This window comes from Ovis canadensis, chromosome 20 (genome assembly GCF_042477335.2).
Source record: "Ovis canadensis isolate MfBH-ARS-UI-01 breed Bighorn chromosome 20, ARS-UI_OviCan_v2, whole genome shotgun sequence".
Taxonomy (NCBI): Eukaryota; Metazoa; Chordata; class Mammalia; order Artiodactyla; family Bovidae; genus Ovis; species Ovis canadensis.
The window spans coordinates 47564507-47586922 of record NC_091264.1 but is presented as its reverse complement, the minus strand read 5'-3'; the positions used below and the strand labels follow the sequence as shown (position 1 = coordinate 47586922).

The 22416-nt window shown below is 43.9% G+C and overlaps 2 protein-coding genes across 21 annotated transcripts in view; one reads left to right on the top strand and one right to left on the bottom strand.

The window, feature by feature from the left end:
* Window positions 1-3182, top strand: part of MRS2 (magnesium transporter MRS2) — a 34125-nt gene extending 30943 nt beyond the window's left edge. For 2 of the 3 annotated variants that reach the window (XM_069563826.1, XM_069563824.1), the window contains one exon: window positions 516-3182. In XM_069563826.1, the coding sequence (XP_069419927.1) occupies window positions 516-626 (111 nt within the window). In that variant the 3' untranslated portion in view covers window positions 627-3182. The remainder of the gene's footprint in view (window positions 1-515) is intronic. The other variant, XM_069563825.1, reaches the window with a different exon arrangement.
* The window catches only part of GPLD1 (glycosylphosphatidylinositol specific phospholipase D1), a 67918-nt gene continuing 46398 nt past the window's right edge, over window positions 897-22416 (bottom strand). For 4 of the 18 annotated variants that reach the window (XM_069563819.1, XM_069563808.1, XM_069563811.1 and 1 more), the window contains 13 exons: window positions 22131-22317; window positions 17083-17193; window positions 15669-15743; window positions 15410-15566; window positions 14609-14750; window positions 13723-13828; window positions 13541-13634; window positions 10744-10920; window positions 10260-10420; window positions 8779-8805; window positions 8629-8679; window positions 5748-5836; window positions 3084-5167 (listed from right to left, as the gene is read on the bottom strand). In XM_069563819.1, coding sequence (XP_069419920.1) covers window positions 5750-5836; window positions 8629-8679; window positions 8779-8805; window positions 10260-10420; window positions 10744-10920; window positions 13541-13634; window positions 13723-13828; window positions 14609-14750; window positions 15410-15566; window positions 15669-15743; window positions 17083-17193; window positions 22131-22317 — 1375 coding nt within the window. In that variant the 3' untranslated portion in view covers window positions 3084-5167; window positions 5748-5749. Of the gene's footprint in view, window positions 2129-2481; window positions 2828-3083; window positions 5168-5692; window positions 5837-8628; window positions 8680-8778; window positions 8806-10259; window positions 10421-10743; window positions 10921-13540; window positions 13635-13722; window positions 13829-14608; window positions 14751-15409; window positions 15567-15668; window positions 15744-17082; window positions 17194-22130; window positions 22318-22416 lie in introns of those variants that run through there. The other 14 variants (XM_069563818.1, XM_069563807.1, XM_069563815.1 and 11 more) reach the window with 5 other exon arrangements.

The following is a 22416-nucleotide window of genomic DNA, read 5'->3' as shown; positions in this document are numbered from 1 at the left end:
AGTGCAGTACCGCAGAGGGGCTGCAGTCCCCAGCCTGAAGTCCTGCGGCCTGGGCTTAAGTGGTCACAGGCTTTGAGACACTGAGCAGGTTTTTTAATTTCTTTAAGCCTCGCCCAGCTTTCCCACTTAAGTCAGTGCCACCTGCTTCATGTAGTTAAAAGGAGAATTAGATGTTATGTGGAAAGCAGTGGCAGAGTAAGTAAGTTAGAAGTTGATTTTGGTGGAATGCTGTGACAGGCATTGTACATTTAGACAGCTGTTAGTAATTTTGGTGCACATTTTGTCATAACCAAAATTGAAATGTAGACAACACTTACCGTGTTAGGAAAAGATACAGTTTATCTCTTTTTCATAGCCTTCTACTTGTAGTTTATACCCCTGGAGCAAGTACTCAGGACATTGATACATGGCCGGCAGTCCTTCCCTCATTTAGTGGTTAATGTATCGTTTTTACTGGTGGTTTTTCTTTTAAACCCACACAACTAAAATTATGAATTTTTTCTGCTTTTATTTAGATGGCCTCTTTACCTAAGAAGACACTGCAGGCCAACAGAAGGCTAGAAATGAAACACAGCTTCAGGCCGGATGGACTTGGATCAAGCAGGAGTATCCTAACAAATCGTTAGGAATAACCTGATGGAAACTGAACAATTTTTTTTATGGTAGTCACAGGGAAATTCTAGTATCTTTTTATTATTTTATGGAGTCAGACTTGAAAGAAAATCACTGACACTTAAATTATAATGTCTGATGATAAAAATATTATGGCAGTCATAGTACTGGAACTTAATTGTATTTTCGTGCTTGCTTTGTAAAAGGCCAAAATTCTATTTCCTACAAACTTAAAAGGCTGTTTTTATAGATGTAAGACATGGAGAGATTAACTTAATCCAGGATTAGATTGTGGTATTGATTTTATTTAATTTATACACGTTAACAAAACTGCAACCTCATGCCAAATGAAGCCGGGAAACTTGCCAAACCCATAGTTGTGAGATTAGGTAACCACAGTTCTTCCTGTAAGGAATCATGTTCTTGTGAATTTCCTCTCAGGTGACTAAAAAGCTAGCATAATATACATTAACCTTAAACTTTAAACCAGTCTCTGACATAACTGTGTTCTCTAATGTTTGCGCCCCACCCCCGCCTTTCCTTCTCCTACTTTCTGGCCGCATGCAGGCTTTCAGGTCCCTGACCAGGGGAACCAGCTCCCGTGGGAACATAGCTCCCACGCCCCCTTCAGTGGAAGTGTGGCATTTCAAGCCCTTCACTGCCAAGGAAGTCCCTGCCCGTTTTTATATAAGGAATACAAAAAGGAAATGAGATGTCAATATTAGCTTTGTATAGGTTCCAATTATTCAGAATTTTTACTTCCTCAACCTATGAAACTATCTTTCTTTGCTTGACTATAATTAAAGCTTTTGGAAATAGTTGAAAGTATTTCCATTCTGTTACTGTTTTATAGCTGTTTTGACCATTCCTTGGTTTTTAGGACACATGTCACACCAAAAAGGAAAATGTGTAGCAAGATTAACTAGGCTGCACATTTTTCATCTGTTTGGCTACACCCGAGAGGCTGACTTGTGGGCTTCCTAAAACAAGAGGGTAAATTTTTAAATTGTGTTACCTTTTTATTTTCACAGAGTTGAGTTAAATGGCTAATATTTCTAGGTCTCAAGCACCTATGCTACCTGATATCTTCTATGTTTTTTATATTTTCTGGAGGTTAAAAAGTTACACAGTAGAACATTACAGTTATATTTATCTCCAAAAGTAACATAAATAGACAATTCTAGAGTCTAAAGCAGCTCTTGCACTACAAAATTAGTAAATAGAGTCCATTTACCAGGTGGGTAAAAATGAATTAAAATGCTTTTTCCAGTTGCTGATCTGAAGGAGAACAAATGAAGTTTCCCAGTTCCATGTGTGGTTATGAAAGGACATTAGAAGAGCATGAAACACGCTGGGCTTGTCTTGGAGCATGCCTTACGGTGTGGCTGTGGAATGTGAATACCATCATACATCTGTTTGATTTCTAAGATATAGTATCTTTGACAATATATTTCACAGGGCACTCTTCTTTGGTATACCTCAGAGCACTATGTTGTTTTTGATCTTCAGGTTATCACTGTAAAATAGGTAATATTAATAAATATTACTTAACTGTGATGAAAACTTGGAAGTCCAAGAGGCAAAATGTCATTTTGTTTAAGGTCAGGTACGGGATAGAATTTTGGTCTTTTCTTCCTGATGTTACTTAGCTAAGTAACATCATTTGAGGGCTTGGCTAAAATAATTTTGAGTCAGTGTCTCATCAGTAAAAGGGGAAATAAATGCAACTACCTCACAAGGATGATACAGGGAGGGTACTAAAGGTTTATAAAGTTCTGAACATGGTTCAGTCAAGTTACTTTCTAGATGTCGGCTGCCTCTGCTTTGGTGATGTAAGAAACGCCCCGGGAAGAAAGAGCTCCCTCTATGGACTGTTGATCAGAGCCTTTATTGGGCGGTCGCTCTCGGGCAGAACTCCCGGGGGGCGGGTGAGCAAGGAAGCAAAGGGAGTCTGCGAGGTATGAGGGGTGGGGAAAGGTTTTATAGCCAGGGCCGGGCTCCCATATAAGGAAGAAAGCGCGGGCTCAGCGGTGGTTGGTGTCCAAGGGCTCCATGTCGGCACCTGATTGGACAGCTTGGTTGTCGGCCTGCCTCCGGGACTTGTCTGCGGCACTTTTCCGGGGCATGCCTCAACACGCCCAACCTTGCCCGACCTTTCAGGTGATAGCTCTTTAATGTAAGAAGCAGCCTGCTATCTATCAAATAATAAAACAGCCTATGCCAAAAAGAAAAAAGTTGTGTTAAATATTGAATTTAAATAGAGTATATAAATTATTTGTAAATAAGGTGAAAGAATACCAAATATTCAGTTATGAGAAGGCAGGCAATCGTATGCTCTTTAACGTGTACAGGGAATGATATTCTTAACCTGTTGTCATTGTAAGACCTCTAAGAAAGTGTAGCAAAAATAGGTGTCATTTTAAGATACTATTAATACTTGCTTTACTCTTGATAGACTGATAACCACTAAATAATCATTAAAAAGCCATATATTTCGGTGAGTTATTGCATGATTTGTACACAGCATTATGTTTTGGAAAATTAACATTAAATATTAAACTCACTTTAAATTCAGGATTTACTGTCATTTCTTTAGTAATAGTTACGTAGTTGGAGCATGGACTAGGGAATTGAGAGACCTGAGTTTATTCCCAGACTCACTTCAAATCTCCCTAGGTCTGTGATACAAAGGCATAAATCAATTCCAGTCTTGAAGCCTGTAAGACAGCCTTTGCATATACAGGTAATAGACAAAAATTGCAAATATGTAAATGTGTTCTGATATCATAAAGGTAATTTTGAATTGTTGCATAAATTCAGATTTGTGTTCCTGAGAGATTTAAACCCTATAAAGTATTAAGTATGTCAGAATCAATCCAAATGCATCACTTGATGCTTTTGAACTGTGGTGTTGGAGAAGACTCTTGGGAGTCCCTCGGACTGCAAGGAGATCCAACCAGTCCATCTTAAAGGAGATCAGTCTTGGATGTTCGTTGGAAGGACTGATGCTGATGTTGAAACTGAAACTCCAATACTTTGGCCACCTGATGTAAAGAGCTGACTCATTTGAAAAGATCCTGATGCTGGGAGAGATTGAGGACAGGAGGAGAAGGGGACAACAGAGGACAAGATGGTTGGATGGCATCACTGACTCAATGGACATGAGTTTGAGTAAACTCCAGGAGTTGGTGATGGACAGGGAGGCCTGGTGTGCTGCAGTCCATGGGGTCACAATGAGTCAGACATGACTGAGCAACTGAACTGAAGTCAGAACCAGTGCTTAGAATTACAGTAAATTTAGTGTAGAATGGAAACTTAATCCACCTGTTAAGATAATACATTAGTCTGTTGGATATTAGATTTTTTTTCCTGTATGCCAGGTTTTTACATATTTTCCATATATGCAGTAGGATACTTCTTGATATGGGTTAGCATGGTTAAATATCCTATATGAAGATCTGCTTCTAACTTAGTAAATTTTAACCGTCTCCTCTTGCTGGTTGCTGTTATGTTTAGGCATTAAGAAAAATATAACTCCTCAGGTAAAGAATAATCATGTTTAAACACTGGCCCAATCATTTAGTAAAGCATAACACTTTGTTTAGCAGAAGCCTGATAAAGGTAGGCATCCTTCTAAAAGAAGAGACACAGTACGAGAGCATGCCTTTACTGAACATCAGTTTGGTCTTCACTCAGAATAAGGGCATATGAGTAAGGTGTTTCTGGTCCCCTAAAAATAAACTTTAATAAAAACAATTCTTCAAATAGGTTGAGCAGCCAAGAGTTGTTAACCGAAAAGCAAATGGTGTTTGTGTGTGCTTTGTGCTGGGCCATAGGGAACCATGCAGCTGGTATACCTCTTTCAGAAAGATGAGATGTCCTGGGAGTGAGCCAGAGGTCCTGTCTAGGTATGAGTCTGGTTATGCTGCTGTTCTCTTATATACACACTCACTATATCCTCACAATTGTAATTCTGCTGGTTTTTCCTTTGATTTTGGATTCAACTTTACTCCAGCCAAAACCCTGTGTCCTTTGACCAGTCTCTTTACTGCCCCAAGAGAAGCTAAGAGAAGGGCTCGGTCATTTTAATTTTTTCCTGGTTTTAGTATCTTTTCATTAGTGTCCGAAGAAGAGGTTCTACCCTGATAGAGAATCAGCTAGTTAACAGTTTACGGATAACAGTGCCCGCAGATTTTTAGTGAAGCTGAAATCCTGTGGTCCATTCCTTTCCCTTCAACATGCCACCCTCCAGGCCTGGCAGATGAGGCCTGCTCCACTGAGACCAGCCCAGGAAGTAGGGAGGCCAAGCCTGCCTCACTCCTCTTGGTCCTGCACAGTCACCTTCAGCTCAAGACAGAGCTCTCTCCTTCCTGTTCTGGTTCTGTTGGTGAGGCTTGTGGCAGCCTCCCGCTGCCTGAGGCTTCCTGAGATGACTTCAGATAGCAGAAGATCATTAGGTGCATCGGCTGTTAGCACAATCATTTCTCCAAAAGCATCTGAGGGCACAGTCAGGTGACATTTCACTTCTTATATATGTCCTTCACTGTATGAAACACTGAAAATACAATAGTCCTCATAAGAAAGGACCATATCATTTACAACATGATTTTGGAGTTGTGAGGTTATGCCTCACCCCCCATACTTTTCTCCTGGTTCTCTTTCTCCTCCTGCTTTTTTTCCTGTGTGCTGTGCTTTCTGTTTCACTCTGGAATGAGTCACCAGTTTTAAGAGGGCATTTTTAGCAAGAATTGTGCTACAGAGCTTTTCCTAAGATAACTAGAGACAGGCCTTTCAAGGCATCAGAAAGACACAGGTGCTCAAGTGGAAGAGGAAACAGGTTGTGCAGCAGGTCTGAGCACAGGAAGGCAGTTAGGAATTAAGTTCAGGTGCACAGGAAACAAGCTTTGCAAAGGGACACACATAACCAGAGCACCGTCACATCCTTCGGATGCTGCCGACACTTCCTGTGGCCTGTGGGCAGCCAGCCTGTGTGTGTGTCTCCACCCCCAGGAGCCCCCACCTGTCGTAAGGTCTACCAGGGCTCCTCTCGATACGCCAGTTTGTCCCCCAGAATGCTCACCCGGAAGATGACTCAGCATGAGAGAGGGGGACAGGTGAGGAAAATGGAGTGAAACCTTTAATCTTGGCCAAGGCTATAGATGTGAAGCACCCCAGAGAGTCGGGCTCCCAGAGAACTCCTTCCAGCAGCAATGACGACTTGATTCTGTAGGAGACACAAAACAGGATTCATTCACAACCTGTGTCTCATTCCTGCTGTAGTTCAGGCATCATGTTATGCTCTGAGCTAGAATAAAGGTAGACATTGGCAAGACACAAGGGCTTGAGCTTAAAGGCCTCTTTCCCTGGGTTTAAATACCTTCTTTCTCAGCTCTGTAGGTTCACAAAACCACAGATGGAGGAAGAAGTTCTCGCTAGTTCCTTCTCAGGTACACAAGGGAAAAGTGCATCTGTGTGCGTCTGTTCACGTCTGTTCCAGCATCCTAGCTGTGGTGCAGTGTAGACGGCAGACCTGGAGTAATCTGGCCTTGTCAGTGTGTTCACACCACATCTGCCCCTGCTGCTTTCAAAGTTGCCTTCAAAGCTTATACAAGTTTTTAAACATTTTTGGAAGTGGATTTTAGTTTTGAAACTACCGAGAGTGTTTCTGGACCATGGCTGATGAGGTGAGGTGTGGCTGATCAGACTGACTGATGGGTAGAGCAGGGTGTGACCATACAGTGAGCAAACCTGTGAAGTTTTTCACTGACTTAATTTTGAAACCTCCCAATGGAATCCAGACGTGTCGGGTAGTATGCATAACCCTTTGTGTGTATCTTTTTAAATATCACAGTGTCGATTAAGAGGGGAAGAAAAAAGCTGTAAATTCTTACTTGTGGAATTGCTCATTTACTAGATACATCTGTAGTTTGGCCACAAGCTGCCTCCTGTAAACCCATCTTCATTCCTAAAATCAAGTTTTCCCCTGCTCTTGCCCTCTCTCTGCCCAGTCAGCCTACTCTGATTTCCAGATCCACTCAGGCCCCAGGGGTGCTGCAAGGCCTTCCCCGACTCCCCCAGCCGATTCCCACTGATCTCTGACTGCCGTTGGACTTGGGTCATCATAAATGGGCCTGAATGGTCTCATGGGCATGTTTCATTTTTCCACTTAGATTCTAAGCACCTGGGGGGCAGGGTCCATGTCTCAGGTTTCTTTGTACAACACTGTTCCACCAGGGCTGGCAGGCTGGCTGAAGGCAGCCCCACTGGAGGTTTCAGAAACACAGTGGCAATACCACAGAGGTAAGTGGTCCTCCTAATTCTAGTTGGTTACTTACTGCTCACACAGAGAAAGGAAGAGAGGAGTCTTCAAAATCATAACTTTTACTCATGAGAGGCCACCCACTCATCATCCTCAGATTGTCTCCATTTTTAAAACATACATAACCTTTGATTTATCTTCACACTCAAAAGTTCTTCAGGGCCCCCAGCCTCAGGTATGTGTTGGGAAAGTGGAGTTAATTTTAATATTGACTTGTGAACTATAATTAGGAAGATGAATTTGCAGTGTTAAACAGAAAGGAATAAAATTACTTTTAGATGATCTACACTACCCCCTTCAGTTGGTATAAACAGTGGTTCATTATTTGTATACGATTCATGGGTTCTTAGTAACGTCTGATTCTTGGAAAGTGGATAAAATTTAAAATGCAAACCAAATTTATGATATTCTTAAGATCTTATCTTTTGAGAAGCCCCCCATAAATTTATAATCCATCTCTTTTGTTGTGGTTAAGCTTGCCTGTAAATGAGTTAAAGGGCTAACTGAACTGTTGGCCAGTAGAGGGCAGTTTTACCACAGTGCTTACAAGTCCAAGCCACAGCCCCTACCAAGCCCTGCAGATATGGTTCTATACTCAAAAATCTATGACGGCTTCTCTAGCCTTTCATACCACAGTTCACACTTCCAGTTAGCATTTGTTACTATACTTGTTTGCATTTTAACTTCCCACATGTTAAATAAATCTTAATTTTCCTCAAGAGCAGACACTTGGTCTCTTTCCCGTAGCCTAGCACAGATCTGTACAATGGGTTTAGCTGTATGTTATGTTATAAAATCCTTTAAATGTGTCATGGCTATTAAAATTCAAAATGTGTATACCCTTTGACCTAGTAGTCTTCCAGGAATCTAGCCAGCAGAGATATTTGCACAATTATTCTAAAGTCATACAAAAAGAAACAAATATATAACAAATATATTGTTAGTATATATTTGGTTCATTCCTAAAGAACCAAAATATATTAACAATGCTTAGCCAATATGGCAAGGTTTGGCAGAATTTTACAGTGAAGGACCAGGATAATATTTTAGGCTTCATGGTACATCAGTCAGCTGCAATTGTGGTAGAGTAGCAGAGGTAACTGGAGAAGGCAATGGCACCCCAGTCCAGTGCTCTTGCCTGGAGAATCCCAGGTACGGCAGAGCCTGGTGGGCTGCCGTCTATGGGGTCGCAGAGAGTCAGACACGACTGAAGTGACTTAGCAGCAGCAGAGGTGACTGCAGTCAATGGAGTCGCAAAGAGTCGGACACGACTGAGCAACTGTTGAACAAGCAGCAGCAGAGGAAGAGAAAAGAATGAATGTGGCTATCTATATTCCAGTAAAGCCTGTTAGAGACACTGCAGTTTGAATTCTTATAAATATCTTGTGTCACAAAATATTTTCACTTTTCCAATCATTTCAACATGTCAAACATTTTTAGTTTGTGGATTACACAAAAACAGGCAGCCAGCTAGAGTTGGCCAAAAGGCTGTAATTTGCCAACCCCTGTTGTACAGGATGAAATTGGAGGGGTAGTGAGGAGAACCTTTCACCAAAAAATGGTGGGATTGTGTGTTTTCTTTTTTGTGAGACCCTGTTTCTCAAATAAAATCTAAAATACATGCAAAATGAGATCACTCCCAAATCCCAGACTTAGAAAAAAATCAAACACCAAAGCTGTACAGTCTTGGCACTTACCTTTTCCTTCGACCTCACAGTGATCACAGAGCTCCCAAACCTTGAGCCTGCCTGTGAAACACACTGTCTGTTAATGGCCTTGGAAAACATACCATATGATTTTATCAACTTAAAGGAAAGGGCATTTTTTTTTTTTTAGAAGATACTTACTTCAGGAGAAATTAGTACATATTGAGCCTGAAAGAGTGATAAGAAAGGGAGATTGTTAATGTTATTGCTGTTCATGGATTTTTTCTTAAACCAATTTTAATTATACTCACTCAAATTTCTACATCTTAGAGAAGCCCTTTGTCACCAGAAATTCTGCTTACAGGAATTTAGCTCAGAAAAATAGAGGTATAAATATGTTTATGTGAATATTTATCTTACTATAACAGCAAAAATTTGAAATAGACTAAGTGACTAGTCACTTAAACGGTTTATCTACAGATAAACTGCTAGGTATCTGGTAGATATACTGTATAAGAATATAGAAAGCATAGAAGACTTATTATGTTGATAGGTAAAATGAGATAAAATTATAAAATTGTATACAAAATCATGTACAATAGGATCACAGCCATTAATATATACACACAGACACAGTGTAACAGTTTAAGGGTATGCTTCAGAACCAGCTCTTGGTTCAAGTCCCTGTTCTACCATTCCCTAGCAGTGTGACCTGTAACAATTTCCTGCTCTGATCTTCAGTTTCTTTATAATGAACAGAATAGCAAGTTAATAACTTTGATGTGAATTAGATTTTATATGTTTATATAAAGCGCTAGGCACAAAGTGCGTATGCTAAGTTGCTTCAGTTCAGTCCCTCAGTCATGTCCGACTCTGCGACCCCATGAATCGCAGCACACCAGGTCTCCCTGTCCATCACCAACTCCCGGAGTTCACTCAATCCTGTCCAATTCTTTGCCACTTTCAGTCCTGTCCAATTCTTTGACTGTAGCCTGCCAGTCCATGGGATTCTCCAGGCAAGAATACTGGAGCGGGTTGCCATGCCCTCCTCCAGAGGGATCTTTCTGATCCAGGGATCAAACCTACGTCTCCTGCAGGCAAATTCTTTACCACTACTGCCACCTGGGAAGCCCAGGCACAGAGAGAGTAAATGCACAATAAATGGTAGTAATTAAGTTCATAGAAAAAAATACTAGCAGGATACACATCAAAAGGTTACTAGACATCTCTGCAGAGTGGAATTCTAGGTAGACTCATTTTCTTTGTACTGCATTTTCTAATAGTTTTACAATAAACTTTCTTTTTTCCAATTTGAAAATTAAATTTTAAGTTTAAAATAACAGCCAAGTGTTTTAGGTCCAGGGAACTTAAGCCATGAAAGATGAAATAAAGAGAGCTGGAGTCTTCATGACACTCCAGTGGCCATGGCCTGTTTCCTGCTGTGGGCTCCTAACCAGGAGCCGGCATGACACCACATCAGCTGAACTCCAGCTGTGGGGGCAAGCACTGCAGAACTGCAGGAAAGCAGGCTGCTTTCAAGCAAGTGATTGTGTTCTGACCTGAGGTATGGGTCATCTGAGTCCAAGAAGAAACTGAGAGTTCTAGAGTGGACATAGTTTACCAAGGCATCAGCAAGGAGCCGTCCTTTCCCAGTTTGGTGTGGAATTGCGTACATCACTTACCTTTTCTTCTGGACATGGAGTTACCCATGATTTGCATTTGCCTGTCACGTCACCCACGGCGATCCGTTTGCCATTATACACATAAACACGGCCATCCTCTCCCCCCATCAGTCCTGCAGTTGCATCTGTGATCCTCAGCGGGGCTGCTATGATGATTTCATCTGTGAACAATGAAAAGCAGCAGAAGGAAGTGTCTTACTCCTTGCTGTCATCCTTTCCATTGTTCTGCTGCTGGATCCTCCCCCAGCCTCCCACTAATGATAATGCGTCCTTCACTGCTCTACACTGATTTCTTTCCAGCACAGTCAGAGGCTTTTGTTTCCTGTTTCATCATTGATGTGGGTGGCTCTCAGGGCACCGTGTTCCAGAAGCACAGCTCACTCTTGTACATCCGGCTCTGGTCTTGATTCATTATGAGGCTAGAACAGGGGTCATCCTATCAGAGGACCCATCTTCTTGGCCAGAGGCACCGTTCCTTTCCTACCTAAGCCATCGTTATCCAAGTCGCTCAAGTGCAGAACGCCACCAAATCGGGAGAAGCGGCGGTTTCCACTGAAGGTGCTGAGCAGAGAAGGCTGCGAGTCAGGTGTCAGTTCATACATCCGAGTGCTCCCACCTTGGTGCAGGGTCATGGTCAGGAATGCTACCTTAGACACGACATCTGAAATAAACCACGGAACAGGAGCTTCCACCATCATAAGAACAAAGCGGGGACACAGACTTGCAGTGACACAGGCGAAACTATGTCAGATTTGTGAATGCCAAGACTTTATATATGATCATTGCAAAAGGTGTGGAAAACACCCAAAAAGAGTATGAGGAAGAAAATGTATATAATGCATATATTTGTTTCTGGAGAGTGATATATACGCACATATACATACATACATTTCCTTGGAGAAGGAAATGGCAACCCACTCCAGTGTTCTTGCCTGGAGAATCCCAGGGACGGGGGAGCCTGGTGGGCTGCCGTCTATGGAGTTGCACAGAGTCGGACATGACTGAAGCAGCTTAGCAGCAGCATACATACATACACATTTTAATGGGGTTTTTTACAGATTACAAAACTCCTTTTACAACGTTTTGGTTTTATAATTAATACTATGATAAATGATATTTATGAATTATTATGATCCTTCCCCCTTTATTAAAATAAAATTTAATTTTCTGAGAACAGATTTTTTAGAAGGGATCCATCTAGCATTGGATTTGGGGAATGAATATTATTTTTAAGGCTCTTGCCGTTTTGCCAAACCTCTTACTAGAAAAAGTACATCAGTTTACATTTCACCAGCAGTGAGTTCCCAGTCTCACCGCCACCTTGCCTTCAAGTATTCTTTTTCATACCACAAATACTTTGTAGCTTTTAATGAGTACCGTAAAATCTCCACTGAATATTTAAACGGCTGTGTGTCGTGGCCACAGTCGGACCCAGAGATCCTGCTGAGCCAGAGGCTGGGGGGAGAGAGTGAGGTGGATAGGCCTAACTCTAATTATTCGTTTACTCGAACTCGCCCTGCAAGGAGGTCAGATTTTTCACGTTTCACTCAAATCTGTCCATAGAGCTGTGATTCCCCAACTCTACACTGAAACATTTTGGTGAACTCACGGGTATATTGCAATTGTCTTTAATTTTTGCCGGTAAGACAGTGACATCTGTCTGATGCCACATGACCCACCTGCTGGGGGAGGTCACAGTTTCAACACCAGATCCCTAGAGTCCTTTCAGTGATGCCATATCTTTGCAAAATTGGAGTTTTATCATAACGGGTTGTCACGATAAAATGCAGGCACCACTGGAAAAGCAGTGCAGGTCAAAATGAGGATGATCCGATGCCAGGGTTTGGGAAGTGGCCCAGTGCCCCAAAGGAGCGGTTAGGACAGAAACACACAGTGTGCAACCTGTTCAGTCACACGGGGCCCCGTGCTGAGAAAGGCCCTGTGCTTGGCTTTAGGCTCTGTTCAGTTCAGTTGCTCAGTTGTGTCCGACTCTGCGACCCCATGACTGACCTGCAATTCTGGATAATTTAACAGGTTTTTATTTTCCCTGGACCCCTCAAATTACATGGGCAAAATACAAGTAAAAAGAGGAACTGAACAAGGTTGGTGGATTATATCTATATTGATAACACGGTTGTGACACTGGTTATGGTTTGCAAGATGCCATTGGGGAAAACTGGATAAAATGTAACGTGACCTATTCTTTTTTACAGCTGCAGGTGAGTTTATATAACTGTCTCAAAAAGCATCATTTATATATCACATATATCATGATATATATAATTAACCTTTCTGTTTTACGTTTTATACAGTATTTTATAACAGAGAAAATTACTAAGGCAGTAAAGGGGCCAAGACTAAGAAAATTTGGGATGCTCTAATTCATAGCACTCTGACACCAACAACGGTGAGACAAAATTAGTAATTTGTGTTGCAGGAGTTTAACTAGACTCTGTAACCAAGAGTCACACTACCTAGACTGTGTAAGCAAAAAAACAAAAAAACAAAAAATATTGTAGAGTTAGGATACAGCTTTATAACAATTTGCTGACTTAACTTGTGCATTGAAGCATTTAACCATTCCTTTGCCCAATTCACTTCTGCTTATTATTCAAATACATTATATGAAACAAAAATCTTTCTGAAAAATAATTTGATAGTATGTATTAAAAGCCTTAAGACTGGGCCATCCGACAGTAAACATTGGCATGTACATATGCAAAAAAAAGTGATACAGGTATCAAAAATCATATTTTAGAATACTTAATATGAGAAAATGCTCAAGATATAATATTAGGTGTGAAAATATATTTCCTTATATTTTCACAAATTTCTACAATAAGCATGATCCACTTTTATACTCTTGGAGGGAATCATTTTTTTTTGCTAGTTTGTTTTGTTTTTAACTTTCCCATAAAGTAAACAAAATACTATTTTATTAACATAAACTCTCAAAGTGGACCTGTTCCTGGTGAACTGGTTTATAAAATTTGCTATGTCTCCAAGCTCAGTGGGATAGGAGTTTTAAAAACACACCAAGTTACTTTCACGTGTGATTTTCAACAGATCTCTGAATGTGGATACTATAAGCTGTATTTTGCGTTCAGGGAGTTTAAAAGTAACTTCCCCCAAGGTAACCCAGGTTGCTATTAATGAGAAAAATAAATGTTCAAACTCAGGTCTGTCTGCCTCCAGATCTCATAACTTTCCCTCCATATGACACGGTCAAGGAGTGGCACAGCTGTTCATGAAACAGTGACGTTTCATGGCGGGCGACCTACCTTGAGTCGGGGCCCCCACCAGCAGCACTTGGGTCCGGGTCCTGTTCAGCATCACGTAGCCACTAGACAGGGAGGTACCCAGTTTCCCCATTGCCTGTGAAACGCAGTAAATCACTACAGTCCAGCTGAGAAACTTTCTCTGTGGTGTCTGCTTCCCTGGGGAGGGAAGGGGGCCACCATACCTTGTCTCCGGAAATGGTAAACCAGCTTTGACAGTTTGGCGGGAAATAGCCGTACACCCGTCCAGGGCTCTGTTTCTCATCGCGAGTGCGGAACAAGTCGCCCTGACTGGAAGCAAGCACACTGGGCTCAGGTGCTGGGACACAGGGCACCGCGCTGGGCAGGTGCTCAGGTCCACGGAAAGATGACCCACATCTTCCCCACTCATGGCGCCCCCCTCCACCCCATGCTGCTGGTCCTTGTCATCGGTGTGGCGGAGCTTTCAGAATGAACCCCAATATCAAGGCTCTCCAGGTTAAGAGGTTCACACTCTACTTCCCAACTGACAAAATGGGGGTACCTCCTGTTATGGGCTGGATTGTGTCCCCCAAAATTCGTATGTTCAAATCCTAACCGCCAATACCTCAGAATGTGGTATTGAGACAGAGTCTTTAAAGAGGTAATTAATTATGCTAAAATGAGGTCATCGTGGTGGGGCCCTGATCCAATATGACTAGCATCCTCATAAGAAGAGGGAGAGACACCAGGGATCGATGCACAGAAAAGAGGCTGCATGAGACGCAGGGAGAAAGTGGTTGTAGGTGACAGAGGCACCCTGGAAGACAGCAACCCGCTGACACCTTGATCTCAGATCTCTAACCTCCGAAACTGTGAGATCATCGATTCCTGCTGCTTAAGCCACCCAGACAACCCTAGCAAACTAACACAGCTCTCTCCCTCAAACTTATAAAAAGGAACATTTGCAACTTGACCCAGAGTCTTTGCTTTTCCTTGAAGGGTAGGAAATTTCAGAGTGACTTCCTGTGAACCCCACATTCAGTGGGCTCCCCAGGCTTCAGGCACCCAGCCCTTGTGTCACTGGTCCCTGCACTCCACATCAGGGCTCACCTACTGGTGTTCTTCCAGGTCGGGCTTCCAGCCAGGAGCAAAGTCCTATTGTTGACACTGACACCGTGAAGGGAGTACCCCAACCAAGCAAAGTCCTCCTCGCCTCTCACCATCCAGTTGGCAGCCTCCACATTCAGCTTTTCTGCACAAGACAAGCAGTGCCTTCTGCTTTACATGGAAAGACTACAGGAATGGCAAGAGTGGCCCTTTGTGTAGGATAATGAGAAATGGGTTCATTGGGCTGTTTTTGCCACAACTCTTATGTCAGCGCCCCAGCATCGGAAATGGGACTCACGCTTCATACAAAAAATACATTTCTAGAGCTAGCCTCTGTGGAATGGAGGGTGCTGTTTAAAAAGAGGACCTGTTGGGAATGTTCTTGGCAGTCCAGTGGTCAGGACACTGTGTTCTCACTGCTGAGGATCTGGGTTCAATCCCTGGCTGAGGATTCCACAAACTGCGTGCCCCCCACCCCCCCAAAAAAGTCCTGTTGGACAGCTGGAGCATCACTGGGATGCTTGAGTGTTTTCACTCTTCCACTGAGACACTATGAGGGTAACTACTGCCCACCCTCCTCCCCCAACTTTGGATCCAGGTCGACACACTGGATCCTTCTGTATAGTCAGTAAATCTGTCCACATCACTTGCTGGAACATCTGCAAGAGTAAGAATGTTAGAGAATTCAGGTGAAACCACACACAACAAGGAAAATAGGACCAAAATCCCTATGCAAGAGAAGGCACCACAGACTAGAGCAGTGGGGGTCTCCACCCACCTCACCCCCACCCCAGCAAGCTTTACCTTGGTCACTGTAACTGGAGCCAGAGTAAAATGCAGCCACAATTCCCTTCTGTTTCCCTCCACCTGGAGCAAAAGGGGAGCCAATCACCAGGTCCGGTTCACTATCTGCATTCACATCTGCCGCCAGGAGGGTCCAGCCCAAGTTACAGTAGGTATCCTGAAGTGAAAACAGGAACCCAACCACCTTTAACTCAGCCTTGAGGCAAGTAGGATGCAGTGAGCTCTCATTTTCTGTACCTGGTGAAGGTGGTCAACATACCTGGCAAGAGATGGTGACGTTGGGGGAAGAAGATAGTTGTCCTTGTTTGGAACCGAAGTAAACGTACACTGCACCCTAGACAAGGACAAACCACAGCACGATCGTGAGACTCGCGATTGTGAGACCTGGGAATCTTAAATAAGAGCAAGATAAAGATGACTGATGATGAAATAAATCACCAGCAGAGCCCTGTAGGTCAGGAGCTCAGTTACTGACTGAAGTCAGTGTCCAGTCCATTGCATCAGCCTCTTCCATCAGATTGTGAAGAGTCCCCAAAGCAGAAACTGTCACTTTCATCACGGTCTCCCCCGCATCTTGCTCTGGGTCTGCCATCCATAATTGTTTAACATATTTGCAGAATGAGCTACTCAACTGCCCACGACCCTTTCAAAGCCCAGCTCAGTTGCTGGCTCTTCCACGAATCCCCACCACCCCAACCCAGCCCATTACTTCTCTCAACACCGGTGCTCCTTGTCAGTACCGCTCACTTGCCTTGGGACACAGGCCGTGCTGTTACTGTGTGACGAACCTGTTCCCATCGTACAACTTGCCTCTCTCCATCCCTCCTCCTTCTAGAATCACTTCCTTTCCACGGTGAGCTGAGGACTGAGGACACAGTGATGGATAAGACCAACCTCTACCCTCCCCGAAAGCTCGCCAGGGGGCAACTGTGACACTGCAGTGTGAGGAGCTACAAAGGGGCAGCAGACGACAGTCCCCTGCAGCAAGGTCTAGACCACACTCCCTCCAAGAAGTGACGCGCTACCCCCCACAGGGAAAACAACAAGGAAAAGGGGTTTCCAGGTAGAAGGAACTGGATGAGAATGCGTCCTAACAGGAGGGCGCCCGATGGGTCTGGATGACAAATTGTTCCCACGACTCAAGAGTTGACGAGAGAAGGAAAGAGGTGAACCCGGCGGGAGAGGGTGATGAAGGGCCTCTGACTCTACAGCCGCTCATGATGCTCGGCTACGGTGCGGACTAGGGGGAGGAGAGCCCTGTGGGCCAGAACCCAGGAGCTCTACTCTCAGGGAGGAAAAGAGGGAACGTGCTGGATTCCGTGCCTGAGGGGAAGGATCCAGGGACTTACCTCCCTCCCCCATGACAGGAAGCTGTGGATTAGCTGGAATCTGCCTCCCCTCACTATCTCTCAGTATCCCCAGGGGAGGAAAGGAGGGAAGGAGAATGCAGGACTTGGTGGAATTGGGAAATCCCACCTGTGAAGCCAAACCGAGGCCAAGGAGGCAGGAACAGGATCTGCCAGGTAACCTGAGGTCACAAGGACCTGAATGGAGAGCCGGGATCATCTCCCCACAAACACTGCCTGGCACCCCTTCTGCCTGCTTCTCTCTGGAGGCTCCATGGGCACCAGCCTCTGCCCCCACTATCCCCCCCTCCCCACCAGCCTCCTTACTGTGTATGTGAGCTTCTCGGAGCCCACTGAGGGGGCTCCCACCGCCAGGTCAGGCACGCCATCCACGTTAAAGTCCAGCACAGCCACAGCCGAGCCAAACCGACCTGAGGGCTGAGGAGACACCAGTTACTCCCCCTAGTCTGAGCCACAACCTTCCAAAGAGCACACCTCACTCCCTGGGACCCCATCGAGCACCCAGGACTGAGGAACCAGACTGTAGCCTGCTCATAACACATCCATGACCCTCCAGATGGCTAGCTCACCCTAAGGATGTTTCTGGCACATCTGTCTGCCTCAAGGGGAAGATAAGGCGCTGGAGAGAAGAATGTAAGTCCAAGAGAGACACAGATGTAAAGAACAGACTGTTGGACTCTGTGGGAGAAGGCGAGGGTAGGATGATTTGAGAGAATAGCATTGAAACATGTATATAAACATATATGAAATAGATCGCCAGTCCAGGTTCGAGGCATGAGGCAGGGTGCTCAGGGCTGGTGCACTGGGCTGACCCTGAGAGATAGTGGGGAGCACATGTACACCCATGGCTGATTCATATGAACATATGGCAAAACCACCAAATATTGTAAAGTAATTGGCCTCCAATTAAAATTTTTTAAAAAAGAATGTAGGTCCTTAAAAGCTCTAGGTTTTCAGAAAATGGTCTTGTGTATCCTTGTTAAGGACTAGACTCCTCTTGGAAAGTACCCAAGATAATACTCACTGAACAGCAGCTAATGTCTGTCGAATACTCAAGATGTTCTAGAGCTGTACTGACCAGTGCAGTAGTCACTAGATAAATGTGGCTGTAACATTTAAATTACTTAAGTCAATTTTTCAGTCTCACTGGCCACATTCAAATGTTCAGAAACCAAAACACTTAGTAGCTCCTATACTGAGCAGCACAGCTTTAAAGCATCTCCATCATTATCAAAGGGTCTATTGATTCTGTTGTAGACACTGTTCAAGCATTTTACATGGATTATTAGCCCCTAATTTCATGGTTTACAGATGGAAAACTCAGCCCATTCAGGTATCATTCTCTTCCAAGGTGGGTTTTATAGATCTTCCATCTCCTGGTGTTTGGAATCAGCCTAGACCTAAAGGTAACTCATGAGGTTCTCCTATCCTTTCACAACTTATCTAACAATGAAGAGTCTTGCGCAAATGATGCTTGCTACATCACACACACACCCCAGAACCCACATCTCTTATTTGTTGGTTAATCTCTCTTATTTGTTGGTTAATCTCAGATGTGCAATGGCATCTGAGAACACAGCCCCTTTCTACTGGGTTGGGGGAGGCGGGGTGGGTACTTGATAAATGAGAAAAGATTGCCTGGAGATACAACAAAGCTGGGGCAGGTTGGAGACCCATAAGTAGGAGCCCCTGCCAACTGAAAACAGGTTCATTTCATCAACACCAGCTCTACTAGCAAGCCCCCCTGCAGGGTAACTCATTCCAAGAAAAAGCATAGCATTCTAAAATAGGCAGATGCTTGATGGAATTCCAGCTGAGCTATTTCAAGTTCTAAAAGATGATGCTATTAAAGTGCTGCACTCAACATGCCAGCAAATTTGGAAAACTCAGCGCAGGCCACAGGACTGGAAGAGGCCAGTTTTCATTTCAATCCCAAAGAAAGGCAATGCCAAAGAATGTTCAAACTACCACACAATTGCACTCATCTCACACACTAGCAAAGTAATGATCAAGCAAGTCTTCTCCAAGCGAGGCTTCAATAGTACATGAACCGTGAACTTTCAGATGTTCAAGCTGAGTTTAGCAAAGGCAGAGGAACCAGAGATCAAATTGCCAACATCCACTGGATCATAGAAAAAGCAAGACAGTTCCAGAAAAACATTCACTTCTGCTTTACTGACTATGCCAAAGCCTTTGACTGTGTGGATCACAACAAACCGGAAAATTCATAGAGATGGGAATACCAGACCACCTTACCTGCCTCCTGAGAAATCTGTATGCAGATCAAAAAGCAACAGTTAGAACTGGACATGGAACAACGGACTGGTTCCAAATTGGGAAAGGAGTATGTCAAGGCTGTATATTGTCACCCTGCTTATTTATCTTATATGCAGAGTACATCATGCGAAATGCTGGGCTGGATGAAGCACAAGCTGGAATCAAGATTGCCAGGAGAAATATCAATAACCTCAGATATGCAGATGACACCACCCTTATGGCAGAAATTGAAGAACTAAAGAGCCTCTTGATGAAAGTGAAAGAGAAGAGTAAAAATTTGGCTTAAAACTCAACATTCAAAAAACGAAGATCATGGCATCTGGTCCCATCACTTCCTGACAAATAGATGGGGAAAATAATGGAAACAATGACAGACTTTATTTTGGGGGGGCTCCAAAATTACTGCAGATGGTGACTGCAGCCATGAAATTAAGACTCTTGTTCCTTGGAAGAAAAACTACAACCAACCTAGACAGCATATTAAAAAGCAGAGACTTTACTTTGCTGACAAAGGTCCATTTAGTCAAAGCTATGGTTTTTCCAGTAGTCATGTATGGATGTGAGAGATGGACCATAAACAAAGCTGAGTGCCAAAAAACTGATGCTTTTGAACTGTGGTGTTGGGGAAGATGCTTGAGAGTCCCTTGGGACTGCAAGGTGATCAAACCAGTCAATCCTAAAGGAAATCAACCCTGAATATTCATTGGAAGAACTGATGCTGAAATTGAAACTCCAGTACTCTGGCCACCTGATGCAAAAAACAGACTCATTGGGGAAGGCCCTGATGCTGGGAAAGATTGAAGGCAGGAGAAGAAGGGGAAAACAGAGGATGAGATTGGTTGGATGGCATCACCAACTCAATGGACATGAGTTGGAGCAAGCTCCAGGAGTTGGTGATGGACAGGGAGACCTGGTGTGCTGTAGTCCACTGGGTCGCAAAGAGTCGGATACGACTGAGCAACTGAACTAAATTTGAGATGTCTATCCTAATCTTCCATTTTATAGATAAGGACCAGAAAGGTTAACTGCAGACCAAGAATGATGGCTACAAGATTCCCATCTCTAGTGCATGCCATAATGTGGCATCTTCCCCATTACTTAAGGACACTGGGAGACAAAGGCATGGAGTTACCTCCTTCCTCACCCCAAGGATCCTGGATGGAGTTTCCCATCCACAGGAAGCTGCTGCCTCTCTTACTCCTTGTCTACAGGAGCCCAAAGGATACACTGTTCATACACTGTGATGTATAAACTTTACACCACAGTCTGACAGGGCAATGGCTTGGTGAAGAAGAAAGAAGCAACAGGAATAGGTTAATTTATTTTGGAACTTTTTCATGTGGTGTCAGAATGGCCCAGAAAATGCTGTCCCTGTCCCTCTGGGACTATGTGATCACATACTCTGCCATCAACTTAGTAACACCTCTTGGACTCAGGGGCTCCTTCCATCAGAGCTTAAAGCCAAAGTGAAGTCCCTCAGTCCTGTCCAACTCTTTGCAACCCCATGGACTGTAGCCTGCCAGGCTCTTCCATGCATGGGATTTTCCAAGCAAGAATACTGGAGTGGGTTGCTGTTTCCTTCTCCAGGGGATCTTCTTGACACAGGGATTGAACCAGGGTCTCCTACACTGCAGGCAAACTCTTTACCATCTGAGCCACCAGGGAAGACCTATCAGAGCTTAAACTAGATGATAAACCACTGGACTTTTCATTATTTAAAGTATGTTCAGGAGCACCATCCTATTTTTTCACAGCATTAACTCCACGATGAAAGGTTTAGTGGAGTGTCTGGGACAAGTAAAAGTCTGACCCCCAACTCCCCTGATGCTTGATATTTGGAGTTTGCCACCAAAGCCCCCACACTCATCTGTGGTGGGTAACAGGGCTCAGTCGGCCCCTCCTTATTTATCCCTCACATAAGGACGAATACCAATGACATCCAAGAGGAAAACCCTCCAGGTCTCTAGTGCTCCCAAGAGGAACTCGAGCTGCCTTCATATGGAACATCTATACAGCTGCTGTGGGATTTTTCTGGTAATGAATAACCACTTAAAACAAAGGAATAAAATCCGACCAAAGTCTGGAGTTTAGTTAATAGTAATTTCCCAGTGTTGGTCTGTTAATCTGGACAAGAATGCCGTAATTATGTAAGATGTTAACACAGGGGAAACTGGGTCAAGGGTACGTGGGAACTCTCCGACTGTCTTTACAACTTTTCTGTGAAAACCTAAAATTCTTCCAAGAGGACGTCCCTGGTGGTCCAGTGGTTAAGAATCCACCTGCCACTACAGGAGACATGGGTTCGATTTCTGCTCCCAGAAGATTCCACATGCTGTGAAGCAGCTAAGCCCGAGTGCTACAACTACTGAAGCTCGTGCCCCCTAGAGCCCGTGCCCTCCAACAAGAGATGCATGCATGTGTCTGACTCTTTGCAATCGCATGGATTATAACCCATAAGATTCCTCTGTCTATGGAATTTTCCAGGCAAGAATACTGGAGTGGGTTGCCACTTCCTCCTTCAGGGGATCTTCCCAACCCAGGGATCGAGCCCACGTCTCCTGCAATGGCAGGCAGATTCTTTACCACTGAGCCACCTGGGAAGCCTCACAATGAGAAGTCCACACACCTCAACTAGAGAGTAGGCCCTGCTTACTGCAATTAGAGAAAGCCTATCCACAGCAATGAAGCTCCAGCACAGCCAAAAATAATTTTTTTTTAATTTTTTAAATAAAATTCTTACAAGATAAAAAATATTTATATTAAAAAAAAACACCCCAACAAAACAAAACAAGGTTTTGTATTATCATATTATCAAGACATCACATCTTAATTGGTTATTCAAAGGCACTCAATAGTAGGGGTATTTCGGAAGGTGTCGGACAAACCACTTAAAGAGACAGTGAGATCAATGAAGTGAACATGCTTTTCAAAATAAAAGTCACTCCACAGATGCAGGCCCCTGGCTGTTTGTTACGATCATCATTCTCGCCATTGGACATTTATCCTGGAGAGTGTGCCAGGAAAGGCAGGCAGTGACTTATCAACTTTGAAAGGGAAAATATGAGATGCGGCCTCACCTGGAAACCCTCCAGGACCCCGTGGGCCTCCTTGTCCAGGTCCAGGTCGACAGGGGGCAAGCCCAGGTCATTGCCATAGATGAGGTACACACGCCCCACGTGAACGCGGCCTGGGTGGCTGTAGCCAGGGGCACCCACCACCAGGTCACCGTATCCATCCTGGTTGAGATCAGCCGAAGTCATCGCCCTGTAAGAAGAAGAGGGAACCCACTGCAGTGTCTACTGAGAGCTCTGGGCAGAACTGTCTCCTGTTCCACTCTAGATTCTAGAGTCTAAATTCCTCTCA